The 14,244-nt window shown below is 45.5% G+C and overlaps 2 protein-coding genes across 2 annotated transcripts; both read right to left on the minus strand.

Annotated features, from left to right (window-relative positions):
- Window positions 1-2,343: 2,343 nt before the first annotated feature.
- RNASE6 (ribonuclease A family member 6) lies at window positions 2,344-3,688 on the minus strand. The gene is made up of 2 exons (XM_075530729.1): window positions 3,494-3,688; window positions 2,344-3,160 (listed from the first exon to the last, which is right to left on the minus strand). The coding sequence occupies exon 2, from the start codon at window positions 3,153-3,155 to the stop codon at window positions 2,691-2,693; it is 465 nt and encodes a 154-aa protein (XP_075386844.1). The 5' UTR covers window positions 3,156-3,160; window positions 3,494-3,688; the 3' UTR covers window positions 2,344-2,690.
- Window positions 3,689-11,107: 7,419 nt separating this feature from the next.
- EDDM3B (epididymal protein 3B) lies at window positions 11,108-11,545 on the minus strand. The gene has a single exon (XM_075532235.1). The coding sequence runs from the start codon at window positions 11,543-11,545 to the stop codon at window positions 11,108-11,110; it is 438 nt and encodes a 145-aa protein (XP_075388350.1).
- Between the last annotated feature and the right edge of the window lie 2,699 nt (window positions 11,546-14,244).

Here is a 14,244-nt window from a genome sequence, read left to right on the forward strand (position 1 = left end):
TAGACCTCTAAACTAGTTTTCCTCCATTTCCTTTTGCTTTTCTTCTGTCCCCCTATTGTATGCAGCCTTCATTGGGCTCTCAGTAACTCCTCTCAGCTACATTGCACTGATCAAGCCCCACCAGGCATCCTACGCCCTCGTCGCCATCAATTTTAGATCACTTGTTGTTCCCTTGTCCCTGGGTTTGTTGGTTCCCCACTTCCTTTTCCCCACCTCTCCCACTCCCATGTCACCCCAGAACCATCAGTCCTGTTGTTTTCTCCTCAGGATGTTTTCCCTGACTATCTTATATAGATAAACATACATTTTTTAAAACATATGAATAGTTCCATGTTTACCTGCTGATCCTTATGAATATTTTCCAAATGAGTCAGATGAGGTGCCAAGCAATGCCCCCAAAGTCTATTTTGGGGATTCCTGGCTTCTCCTTTTTAGCAAAGAAAATATTTTTATATTTATATTAAAGACTCTAGGAGCCCTGGTGGCATAGTGGTTACGAGTTGGGTTGTAATCTTCATGGTCAGGAATTCGAAACCCCCAGCTGCTCCTCAGGAGAAAAAAAGGCTTTCTACTCCCATAAACATTTCTCATCTCAGAAACCAATATGGGGTGGGGGGCTCTCTATGAGTCAGCATCGACTTAATGGTAGTGAGTTTGGTTTTTTGGTTTGATAAGACTTGAATACATGGTAATGTAATGGTGTTAACAGAGCTAATGTCACAGCATAGAATGTCGTGGGTTTTGAAATACTGTAATCATTTTCATTCAGCTTGAGGGGACCTCTGATAATTTTTTGATTGAATCTTGTACATGAAGTGTCAGTAACTCTTCTTGGCTTTGCTCACTGACAGGTCTCTCGCTGACCTTTGCTGCCCCAACCCCATGAGCCTCATGGGTTTCTTAGGGCAGCCTGGACTCTGCCATACTCTGGCAAGTGTTACAACACTCTTCAGCTCTACTTGCCAGCAAGACCCCTGCCCATAAAGGACCCAGCTCTCTCACTCCATGAGTCCTCTGTCAAGGGTTCAGAGGCACCTTACTATTACCATCTTGCTTCGTGGGTCTTGAAGCCTCTGACCTGTCTGGTACCAGTCTCTTGGTTCTGCTGTCACTGTTGCTCTGTCACGGCATCTCATCCCCTTACATCATCTCTGGTGACACAACTGTCCTCTCTCTGTATCCTGGGCCTAGAAAGTTCTCAATACAAGGACCCTGAGCCCAAAGGGCTCTGCTTCTTCCTTCTTCCTGGTAATGAGTTTCTCCCCTTTCCAACTCTGGGATGCTTTATTTTAAGTGTAGTGGGATTATTAAACTGACCAATTCCTTTGTTAGACTTTTCTATACCTTTGTGCATGGTCTCCCTACCCCCCACCCCCGCCCCTGGCCCTTCCCAACACACACACACACACACACACACACACGCCTTGCCACTTATTTGTATTATTAGCAAGCTGACAAATCCCCTTGGTAGAACACAGCACCTTATTTGCATAGACTCTCCCAGTCATTTAGTGAGAATTACAAATCAATAGCTAGAAAGGCCATACATGACTGATCTACCACATCACACGTGTCAATGATTCTTGATCATATGATACCTCCTGATATGGTTCCCAAACCCCAGTATTTCTGATATTACAGTATTTTGGTAGGCTGGAGTGTTTTTAGAAATCCAGTAGTTTTGTTATTGTATATGCTTTTATTTATGCTAATAAATAATAGGGAATGATTCTGAGTCTACAGTGGATGATTATCCCTAATATTACTAATTGTTGTTAGATGTCATCAAGTCGATTTTTGGCTCACAGCAACCTCATGTGACAGAGTAGACTTGCCCCAGAGGATTAACTAGACTATAGTCTTTATAGGAGTAATTTACCAGGCCTCCCTTAGAGACACTGGGTGGGTTTGAACTACCAACCTTTAAGTTGGTCCCAAATACTTAACCCCTGTGCCACCAGTATTCCTTTTCCTTAAAACATTTCCAGATCAAATATTGATGCAAATAGAAAACATCCGCGATCCCTTTAGCTGCCAGTGTTCAAATCTGTGTGTGAGAAGTTAAGATTCTCTATGAAGTATTGTTGTCACGAAGACAATGGTTTTCAGGGAAACATGTACATCTGTGAGTAGAAAGGAAGAAGTGGAAGACTTTCTTGCTTCCAAGTCCCAGAAGTGTCAGGTGTGAAGAAGGGACAGAGACTCCAGGGAGCTCAATAAACTCACAGATTCACCTAAGGACCTGGAACCAAATAGCTCTTTGAATCCTAGTGAATGCAAGCCTAGATCGGCCCAGGATGGCACTGATGTGAAAAGATTTAAAACACAATCTCACTCATTAGATTATAGCAGAAGGTGGTTTTATTGCTGTCAACACAGTGCAACAAAGCTTTCTTGTTAGAGACGCGAGATTAAAAATCTGGTGGCTGGATCCTTCTTCACCCTCTCTGCTAGCACTTTCTTTCAAAACTTGCAGAGATCCAAGAGGAGAGAAAAAGGATTACGCTTTGTCTCAACTCAGATCTGGTATTCGAGCTACTCTAAGTGGCCCAACATCTGCCTCTTCCTTCTGTCGAAACCAGAGAAATCAGTAGAAGGAAAGCAAAAGCAAAAGTGACAGTCACTGATCCTGCACCAAGTGAGAGGTAAAGTGATAAGAAAAATTAAACAATGATGAAAATAAAAAATAATTACACAATCTTATCTAAGTGCACGGGAACCAACTGATAGGGAGGGTCTCCCTTCTGCGGAGGGTCACAGGCAATGATAAAGAACTTGTACAGGGCAGCCTCTTTGTAGCGGCAGTTAGGATACTTTCCTGTAATGAGGTTGCATTGAGTCATAGTGATAGCCTTTCGGCTCTTGTGACAGTTGTTTCTGCCATTCTTGCAGGTGATGTTGGCAAAGTCACAGACAGCGGCCACGTGCTCGAAGGAGTCGTGCAGAAAGGAGTTTTCAGGCTTACAGTGCTGCGTGTAACGGTTGACATTAATCATTGCCCTATCGCATGGGAGAAGACTTGTCTGGATATGTTGAATCTCAAACCACTGCGCCCTGGTGAGATTCTTAGGAAAAGCCCCAAATAGGTGCACGGGCCCCCACAGTCCCAGCAGCAGCAAGAGGAGAAGAGAGCGTCCCAGAAGATCTAGCACCATCTCTTCTATGTAGAAAGAGGAAAGAAAACATTAGTTGCTGAAGCAATCAGTGCAAAACATTCATTGCAACCATTTCGATGTTCATGTATCTTTAAACATTTCAAGCTTTTTTTAAATAAGGCAATTTTTCTTCTCACTTAAGTCTCATTATTCTAAAAACAGACCGAAGCTCAGTGAGGAGGAAAGGGGGGTAAACAAATCTTTCCTCTGCTGGACAGACTCTCCCCTCTTGGTCCTGTAGCCACACGTTCCGTGACCCCTTCCCCCTTTACTCCTCAAGTGACCAGGATGGCCCCTTCACTGCCTCCGTCTCCCACACCAGAGGCTTCCGCTCTTACCAGGTCTCGGGGTTGTGGTGCCTGCTGAGGATGGAGGTCGTTGTTAGTCTCAGGCTCGAGGTCTTTGTCTGCTGTCTCTTCTCCGGTACCTGTCAGAGGAAGGGGAAGAAGGGTACTGAGTCTTAAGAAACAGACTCGAAACTTGGCAGAGCAACTTCTTCTGCAGAGCATGAAGGAGAGAGAATTTTAGGCATTTAAAGCACTTCTTAAGTGGTAGCAATATCAGTGTGCATCAGAAGGTTAGGCGCAGTTCAAGAAACCACGTGATCTAAACTCACAAGTTTGAGGAACTGGTGACTTTCTGGTATGGGTTGACACTTCCTTTTTTTTTTGAAGCTCTGATTTCAATTCCTCAGGAGAAAACATACCTTATAAACCTTGCATAATAGCTGTGTCCTACTTGGCAATATTATGAGCTCAACACCAGCCTTGAACGAGTTCTTGATTTATACCTATGTGTCTCGGGTCAGGAACTACCCTGCTTGGATTCAAGAGATCAAAATACAATGAAAGGGACAGGCAACTAGACCACTGCAATATGTATTAACATATTCATAAATACAGAGACCATACCACTGTGAAAGGCTATCAAAGTTGGGGGCTTAGTGAAGGGAAAGGTCTATTGGAGAGCGCGACACTGGATCTGAGCTGTGAGGAAGCACTAGAAACTCGTACCTAGATGAAGAAGGTGGTAAATGCATCCCTCCCCCCACCCCCCACCCCGCCCCAAAGAGGACTCGGTGTGGAGAGTCCCAGAGACATGGACAAATTTAGGGATTGTGACTTTTTAATCTGTTGTTTTCCATTACTGCAGCTAATCCTTGTGTTTGTGAACAATGGAACCTCAGTGGGTTACACATTGGGCTAATAGCCACCAGGTCAGCAATTTGAAACCACCAGCGGCTCCACAGGAGAAAGATGAGGCTTTTCACCTCCTTAAAGACTTACAGTCTCAGAAACCCACAGGGGCAGTTCTACTCTGCCCTAGGCGGGTCATCAGGAGTCAAAATCAACTCAGTGGTAGTGAGCAAGATCTCATGAGGGCTCGCAAGAAAGCCTCTTAGGTGGGCTCTCCGTCTTTTGCTTCCAATCCATTTTACACATTACTTCCATATTGTTCTTCATTGATATAATAATAGTGTAGAACTCTTACAAATGTCTTTAATGGCTCCAATTGCCAGTGGGATAAAATTGAGAGCTGTTAGCCGTTCCATGACTTGATAGTACCTCAAGTCTGCTCCCAAAGGAAAACATGATCAAATTTGCCAGGCCCTAGGTAGATGCCCTTAACCCAGGTCTCACATCAGCGACTGCGTATGGGACTTTTTAAAATGTCAAGATTCCTCCCACATCTATAGAACTAGAATCTTAGGGAGTGAGTTCTTTGCACATCTCTGTTTAATAAGACCCACAGATGATTCTGCAGTTCAGAATCACCTGTTCTTGGTTGACACTGATGCACCAGATGCCCTAGTTTTCAAGACTGGGCTTCTCCTTGATTCCTGAGATAAAATCCCCACTATGTCCATTCGAGTAGGTAGATTCCTCTCTTGATACCGGGAGTTAGGAGCAAGGCAGGTGGGGAGGGCATGGACAGGGGAGTCTGCCTCAAATTTCTCTGAAATTATCTCAGCTCCTAGAATCTCCTTGACTAGGGAATGGAGCTGACCCTTGTTCAAGGACTGACATGCTGAGGCAGACTTAGGGCATGTAGTGGGTGTCTCTTAAAGGGTCTCTCCTCAAGCATATCTCCTTCTACTCCAAACTCTTGGTAAGGGACAGAGTCTAAGTCCAATTTTTCTGTCTATTATTTTCCCAAGACTTTGTTGAATGCTTGTTAAATGCCTCTTAGAATGTGCCTTCTGCCATGACTGCTGAGGTTCTTCTACGTCCAGTGAGTAGACAGGAGTGAGTCAGAGTCCGGCACTAAGTGATGGGATATAAGGTTCTTTGTCAGGTTTAGTTGTAGTGTTTGTACAGAGCTGAAGACTTGACACTCAAAAGCCCCTCCTCCCCACCCCATCCCCATCCACCAACCTACATGTCAATTTTCGTATATGACATCATTTTTATGTCCCATCGGTATGTCAGGCTAGCCCTCGCCACACCGTCCTTCCTCCTTTCTACAATAATCTTGAAAAACAACACAGCTTCCCACATAAATCATATCTTTTCCATCTTCCGTAGAGAGTAATTGTCCAAGATTTGGAAATGAGCAAAAGCAATCTTCAGATGTCCTTTCATTGAAGTTGTCTAACATATGCACTGTAGGTAAACAGGCTCTGTAGAGGTATGCATCCTTTTAAAAAAATTATGGGTAAATAGGTATGCAGTAAAACGTGTTTCATTTCAACACTATTTATGTGTACATTTCAGTGACATTAATCATGCTTGCCATGTTGTTCAACCATCACCATTCTGTTTCTTATTTTTCCATCACCCATGTGCATGAGAGCCCTCTCCTCTTTCTTCCTGCCTGCCCTTGGTTACCGCTAATGAACTTCAGCCTCTTTGCTCGTACCCATTTTAGGTATTCCATGTAACTGGGACCAGGCAACATTTATGCCTTTGTGAATGACTTACTTCTCTCAGCCAAATGTTTTCAAGGTTCATCCATATATCAGGACTTCATGTCTCTTTATGGCTGAATATGATGCTGAATAGACTCGGAGGAGCTTCCAGACCAAAATGGAGTAAGAGGAAAGTCCTGGTGATCTACTTCTGAAAACTGGCCAGTTAAAAGCTCATGGACCACAGCTGTCCAAAGAGTAACTGACCATGGGGATGGCACAGGACCAGGAAGTCTTTGCTCCAGTATGCCCAAAGGCCACAAGGCAGGGTCATTAGGTTCAAGAAGTTTGAAGTTTGTTTCACGGAGGGGAGGCACCTATTGTGAAGAAAATCTCAAAATGTGGATGGTGTCTTTCTTTAACCTGACCCCACTGGCATGTGAAGGTCACGGATGTTGTAGATAAACTGTGTCCCTTAGGCTATTTTGGATTTCAAGCAATACAAGCTCTCAAAAACTTCAAACTCAGTTACTGAGTCAATTCCAACGCACAGTGGCCCTATAGAGCAGTGTCGAACAGCTTCTTTGGGTATCTGACACTAACTTTTTATGAGAGTAGAGAGGACCTTGAGGTTAGCGGTCCAATGCATAACCCAGTCTGCCACCAGGGTTCCTGACACGAGCTCATATGAGCTAATTGAAGGGGGAAAGTCTTAAGTTGTGGGAGAGAGATGGCAGTATGGAAAAACTACATAGTTGATCTGTCTATGGAAATAGTTGGGAATCAAGAACATTGGGTGAGCTGGAGAGCAGGACTTCAGGGACATGAATCTGCTTGAATTGTTATTGTTGTGTCGAATTTATTTTATATGTTATCCTTTCTTGACAGTCAGATTCCCAAAAGAGAGTTCCGTTACCCAATCTGCGGCCTCACAACCTTGCTTGGTTCAGAGGAAACTGGGAACCTTGATGGCCGTCCTTCCGACGCACAGAGGAAAGATGGCTTCCCATGTGCTGGTCTCTGAATAAAGGGAAGTGGGTGCTGGGAAAGTCAAGGTCACACTCAAGATGACTATTATATGGAATGTTCTCTGCCTGGGATACTGTTGCGAAACACCGTTTGCTAACCCTTTAATAAAAAACAACTTGCTAAATGTTTTCCAAATGAGGTGTTTGGGCAAACCTGCATTTTGAAGCAGTCTTCCAAGTAAGAAAACAATCCGTTTTCTCTGCATGTAAATTGATCGTTGGTGACAAAAGCACTGGATTGACATCAATCCCTCGTGAGTTTGGTGGGCGGGATGACTTCCCAGGTGGCTGCTCATCCGGAGGGGCACCAAGACATTTCAAAGCAGAGGAACTGTCCCTGGAAACTGATGGCACCCCTGACTTCACCGGCCAGAGTGCAAAGGTGTGCTATCGACTGATTGAACGTGTTCGGACTTTGATCCCCTTAATTATGTCAAGCCTGGAGGCGTTCACTGTTGCGGGTGGCTAGGGGACACATAAACGTTCATGTTCAGCACGCTCCCTCCTCAACCTGCCCTAAGCAAAACTGTAAGAAGCAAATTATTCTCCTAGATCGCCGCTCTCTAAATCTCTCCCTCCCCCATTGCTTTGGGTTGTCCTCTAAAAGATATACTCCAGCTTTAGCCCCTGGTGCCTGTGAGTGCAACCCTTATATGGAGATAGCCCTTGCAGATTCCATCAGTTAGCATGAGATCATAGGAGAGTAAGATGGGTTTCAATCCACGGAGACTGGTGTCCTCACACAAACAGGAGAAGCGACACACAGCAAGCACACAGGGAACACAGCCCTGCACAGACAGGAGCCAACATTCAAGGAATGCCTGCGGCTAAATGAGGCAAAAAAAGAATACTTCCCTTAGAGCCCCCAGAATGTGTCCCTGCAGACACTGATTTCAGGCCTCCAGAACTTTCTAGAAAGTAACATTCAGTTGGTTTCAAACCCCTCGGCTACACCTTCCCTACACACACACGCACACACACACGCACACAGAGAGTAGTATTTTATTAGGTAAACCTATAACAAAGGAGGATGGGAGGGTGGGGTGAGGAGGGAGAAAATGAGGAATCTCAAGTAGAAAGAAAATGTTTTGAAAAAGATGATGGCAACATATGTACAAAAGTGCTTGACAGCTGTAAGAGCCCCCAGTGAAATGGTTTTTTAAAATTATTTTTAAAAAAACCAAAGGAAACTATTCACTCAGCATTTCTTTCTCTGATTTCCTTTCTCTTCCTCCAATATTAGTAACAATTTTAAGCCCTATTTGGGGGGAGTGTTTCATTTTAAAGCACTCCCTCCCTACATTGTCTCTCCCCCAAGTGAACATGCAACTTCACCACGAGGAGGGAGGCATGAAAAAAGTGGGCTACAGGGTCGGCCCCAACCAGAGCCAAACCGATCCCCTCCCTGCAAGTATGTGCCACAGAGAACAACCCTAAACCTACAGGTTGGGGTGAGGGCCGGCATACCATGGCCACACGGAAGCAAACCAAGCAGGAAAAAAGAGAAAGAAATAGTCCGTAGACCCCATATCGGCACACCAAACCCGGAGGACGACGGCCCTTCATGGAACTGCTGAGGACTGTAGGGCTGACAACAGCTCATGACATGTTGTCGCCTTACTGGAGCAGACTGTGACAGAGGGCAATACTGGGGACACAGCAGGGAGGAAGTGCAGTCTGAACCCCCACCCCGGCCCCACCCCGCGGCAGGCACACCAAGAAGGGAACAACGGGCAAAGCCACAAAGCCCCTGAAGAGCCCCCAAAATAGACTTCAGGCTAGGAGGGGCAGCTCCCAGAACCCCCCCAGGACCAGTAGGGAGGAAGTCAAAAAGGTCAGCGGACAGACCTGGAAGCATACATGTTTTGTGGGGGATTTTTTTTTTGGTTTGTTTTCCTCTTCTTTCTTCCCCCTCTCTCTTTTTTCTCAGTTGTCTGTCCTCTATCTGTTTGGTCCATGCCATTGTTGGTAAGCCTACAGGCATGGGAAGCAAGCTTGGGGAGAAAGCAATGGGACCAACGGTCCTGGGGGGACTATTTCATTTTAAAACACCCCACCCTACATGATTTCTCTCCCAGTGAAAAGGATACGATCCCTTGAATTTAATTGCGCAGCTACCTTTTACTTAACGTTTTTGTCCCCAGGAGGCGTAATGCCTTCATCCCTTTAAAATGCACCTGCATCCTGAGAGGTGTTTGAATGAAACACTGCTGTAAAAAGTGCTGCCAGTCTGTGGCTGCTGGGGGTGGGGGGTGGGGGACATGGAGGTCTCTTCTTTTTTTTTGAAAAATAGTTTTATTGGGGGCTCGCACAACTCTTATCACAATCTATCCATCCATCCATTGTGCCAAGCACATTTATTCATATGTTGCCATCATCATTTAAAAAACATGTTCTTTCCACTTGAGCCCTTGGTATCAGCTCCTCATTTTCCCACCCCCACCCTCCTTCCCTCATGAACCCTTGATAATTCATAAATTATTATTTTTTTCATGTCTTACACTGACCGATGTCTCCCTTTACCCACTTTTCTGTTGTCTATCCCCCTGGGAGGGGGTTATAGGTAGATCATTATGGTAGGTTCCCCCTCTCTCCCCCCACCCTCCCCTTACCCTCCTGGTATGGTTACTGTCAATATTGGTCCTGAGGGGTTTATCTGTCCTGGATTCCCCTTGTTTCCGGCTCTTATCTGTACCTAGGTACATGTTCTAGTCTAGCTGGATTTGTAAGGTAGAACTGGGATCATGTACTTGGGGAGGGGTGTCATTAAAGAACTAGAGGAAAATTGTATGTTTTATCGGTGTTAGACTGTACCCTGACCAGCTCATCTTTTCCTTGTGACCCTTCTGTAAGGGGATGTCCAATTGTCTACAGATGGGTTTTGGGTCTCCACTCTGCCTTCCCCTCATTCACATTGATATGACTTTTTGTTCTGGGTCTTTGATGCCTGATACCTGATCCCATTGACACCTCATGTTCACTCCGGCTGGGGTGCTTCTTCTATGTGGTCTTTGTTGCTTCTCTGTTGGATGGCTGCTTATTTCTCTTCAAGTCTTTCAGACCTCTAAATGCTATATCTTTCTATAGCCGGGCACCATCAGTTTTATCACCATATTTGCTTATGGGCCCATTTTGTCGTCAGCAATCGTGTCGGGAAGGTGAGCATCATGGAATGCCAGGTTCTTAGAACAAAGTGTCTTTGCGTTGAGGGAGCACTTGAGTAGAGGCAGAAGGGTTCTTCCTGACTCTGGAAGTTTATAACTTCTTCACAGATAACAGCTTACAGCCCACTGTTTTGTGTTTTGTTTTTATGTAGTAGAAATCTTTCCCCTCTTAAGCCAGAGAGGGAAGATGATTGAGGGATACTTGTCATGTTTGTTTTATTGAAGTTAGAAATGAAAACAGCCAAAGACTGATAAAAAGGAAACCAATTTTGACTAACCATCTACTATGTATTTTTTTGTTCAGTTGGCTCTGCCCACCTGCACCCCCAATCTGAGTGAAATTCAGAATATAATCATGTCAGTTGCCCAGCAAAATGCCTGGTAACTATTTGTGCCCAGCTGAGCACATAAACATTCACATGCCCATCTTAAACCTAAAGCACATCACATACATTAGCCGCACACATAATACGCCTTAAACCTACACGTAGCACAGATCATACCTAAACACAATCTACATTGCACACACACACTGGCACCACCCATTAAGAATGACACAGCACATATAAGTTCCACAAATGTTGTAATGATGTCGTTTATTTGGGGAAGGAAAGATGGTGCAACGTGGGTGGCCTGAGAAGATTCCCTATTAGGAAGAGTCCCGGGTGAGTCCGGAAGAGAGGCAGCTACGTCGAATGTAGGAACAAATCAGGCCATTAGGACAGGCTGCATTTCAGGCAGAGACCCAGTTTAGCTCAAGCTGCAGTACCAGGAAACAGTGAGGTGCATAAATCTAAGTCGTTTGCAAACGCTGGCGTATGAAGCGGAGAGGGGTGAGGACTATTGGTAGGGGCAGGGCCCCCCACTTGAGCATGGATCAATTCCCTAAAGCCTAGACACAGGGCCAACTCTCTAGATGTCGATAAACTGTAACACCCGAACGTCCTCTATGCTGTCCACATAGCCCTTGGTGCTACAGTGGAACTCAACATGGCTGTAGCTCCTCCTCTCTTTGTAGCTCCATTGCAAAGACTGCCGTTTACACTCGAGTATCCTGAAAGGTTGATGGCCCCACACATACATATTCCTGTACCTTATTGTCCAAGTCTTGAGGCAAATATACTCAATTTGGTGCCATGGGGCATAGAGGAAGACATGAGAGGCCTTCCCTCTCAGAGGCTCTCTTTCCTTCATGAGGACATCGCAGTTGTACTGGCTGAATTCCAGCGTTGTCTTCAGGTAGTGCTGTATCATGAACTCTTTCCGGGACAGGTTCTGGCCCTTCACGAGTTGCTCCCGTAGGGGGAACAGCAGGACCAAGAGGGGACCCACGACCTTTAGAGATGTCATCCCGGTCACCAGGATCACCTGTGGGCCCACAGGGGAGAGAGAGGAAAGTATGAGGCAGACATGGCTCCACGAGCCCGCTCCATCTTGAAGTCCCTTTCTCTACCAAGGCAGAATTGGGTTCAGTTTGACCCTTTGATTCCCAGCCCGACAATAGATGCAATTTGTTTCGAGAATTTCAACCATGTTCAGTCTCTCCTACCTTGGCACACATTTTCTGGGCAGAAGTAGATTCCCTGAAATCATGTTCCAACTTTCAGTGGCCCCGATTGTGCTCACCCAGCTCCAGCTTCCTCCCCCTCAGCACTTCCTCAAAGCACAGGGTGAGGGAGGTGGTAAGGGGGTGGGTGGGGTAGGCAGCAGCAGCTCTTCTAAGGCCTCACATCCCTTCTCAGGGCCCATTTCTCTAATTATCTTCACAGCAAATGGTCTTGATCTGTCTGAGCTATCCGCTGGGAATGCCATCATCCACCATCTGCAACATCCCTGCCACCCATCAAGCACCGGCCCCGAGACTGTCCCCACAGGAGCGACTGGAGTCCGTTTTAGTGACAGATTTGTTTTTTTTTAAAGTCTCCCCCTTGTACCAGAGCTTAAATGGCAAATTCCCAATTTGTAGACGGCTATGGGTGACAGGGGAACCCAAAACCTAGGTGCAGGGCCCCTGCCTGGAGTAAAGCCTCTGCAGAATCCCCTCTGAGCACGTTAAGGGTTGTGAACAGCCTTGCCATCAAACAGGCTGGTAAACGTGGCAATCCCCTTGATCATTTGATCTCCTTTTGACTCATATTAAATTTGTTCTAGTTTTTATTATTTCTTGCTTTTTTCTCAAAATTTTTTTCTCAATTAAGTTCCCCCCCCCTGGCTTATTTTAATATTGTTGGTCTTTTCTTTCATCTATAGATATAGCTATGATGGTGTTTTGTTTTGTTTGGGGTATGTTTTCCAGGATAGGCGAATATAGAGACAGTTCCTTTTGTGAAGGTTTGCTGAGGATGAGGATAGGGTGGGGAGGGAAAGGAGAGAGGTGGGGAGGGAAATGGGGAGCAAATAATTAGCACACGAAGGAAGGAAATATTTTGAACTGATTATAGTGATGTTTATGCATTTCTACCTACTCTGATTGAACTATGGAAGTGTATGCTATATAGATTATATCTCAATAAAACTATATTTTTAAAGCGTCCCTCTTGATTAAGCTTCTCAGTGCTCCTCTACTGTACCGAATGGACTGGCTCTAAGGACCTGAGGCTCAACTCTCTGAGCTCCAGGGTCCTCAAATAGGCCTCCTCATAGCTCCCTCGGGGCCCCGGGACAAATATAATGAGATACACAGATATGAGAACACTTCTGGGGCCTCCAGTACTACATCAGAACCCAAACCAGGCCTAGACACTGTGACTGGTGGAAGCCTGGCCCCAGCCATAAGAACAGAATGCAAGCTGCTTCCGTGAGATTAATGCTGGGTGGAATCCAGGCCTTTGCTTCCTACCAACTACATCATTTTCCCTTCTAAAAAGTTCTAGCCAAGACTCTGGGTTCTTCCAATATCCCTAAGTCTTTTCCTTCACCCATCTTTTGCATCAGCTTCTCTAACTTACCCTCTTCAGATTTGATGTTTGAGTCCCTGATGGTCGCAGAGCTAGTACATCGGTGTGAAGGGTAGTGAATGAGTTTGCTGCTTCTCCTTTGAGCCCAAGATGTCTGACGTGGCGGAGAAAGGCATTCCCGTGGAAGCACAGAGTTCTAGCTGATTGGTGTGCGTGCGGGTGTGGGGAGTGGAAAAAACAGTCTTGCTTGGTGAACCCAGCCCGCTGTCTTCTCAGGTAGAACACTTGTTCTCTCTGATAATAGCCTGAAGCAAAGATGTTAGACATCAAAGATTGGCTTCTGGCCACAAAGGAGTGCGGAGACCCTGGGGAGGATTTGTCTTTACTTATTAGGAGAGAATTGGGTTGCTAAATCTCACTTCCTGACAAAATTCTGGGGGAAAGTTCTAGATGGCTAACAATTGGAGTTGTGAACCGTGGGACTCTGAGGGAGGAACGAGTATCTAGTCAACGGTAAGGTATAATTTAAGGATAAATGAGCTACTGGAACTTGTTTCTACCAACACTTGCAAGGGCGGCTCCTAGTTAAGCTGCTCTGGTTAGGGTTTGCACTGGGCCACTTGCCCTCCAGAAAGTTCTACGGATATCCAGAATTTCGCTTCACAGCATGTCAGCAATGCCAGCCTCTTTGGCAGACTTCTGATCTTCTCTTTGGCTTGGGTAGAAGGCACTGTAGTTAGATCAAAGACACGTTGGCATTTACAGAAACTCTGCTGCATTTGAAATCTCCACTCCTGTCAGGCCTTGCCTTTTAAGTAATAGGAAAAGGGGGTGTCTCAGACCACCCTGCAAATTCTCCTACTCTCTGCTCAGTGGAGAGGAAAACTGGAGGACTCCTGAGCTCCTGGGTCTGGGTGGCTTGAAAGGTGACCGTGAGAAAATATCCGATGGCTATTGAATTGCATTCCTGAGAAAATAACATGGAAATCCTACCTCCCGCACTTGTGAATTTGACCCTGTTTGGGGAAGAGAGGTGTTACTGTGTCCTATCATGTTCTTTACGTTTTTTGTCATGCTGTGTTCTTAACAGTCGCCTTCTCTGGTATTAGTGTTGTTGTCATAGTGGTTGTTGTTATAGAAGCACCAGCAACG

This window comes from Tenrec ecaudatus, chromosome 14, assembly GCF_050624435.1.
Source record: "Tenrec ecaudatus isolate mTenEca1 chromosome 14, mTenEca1.hap1, whole genome shotgun sequence".
Lineage (NCBI taxonomy): Eukaryota > Metazoa > Chordata > Mammalia > Afrosoricida > Tenrecidae > Tenrec > Tenrec ecaudatus.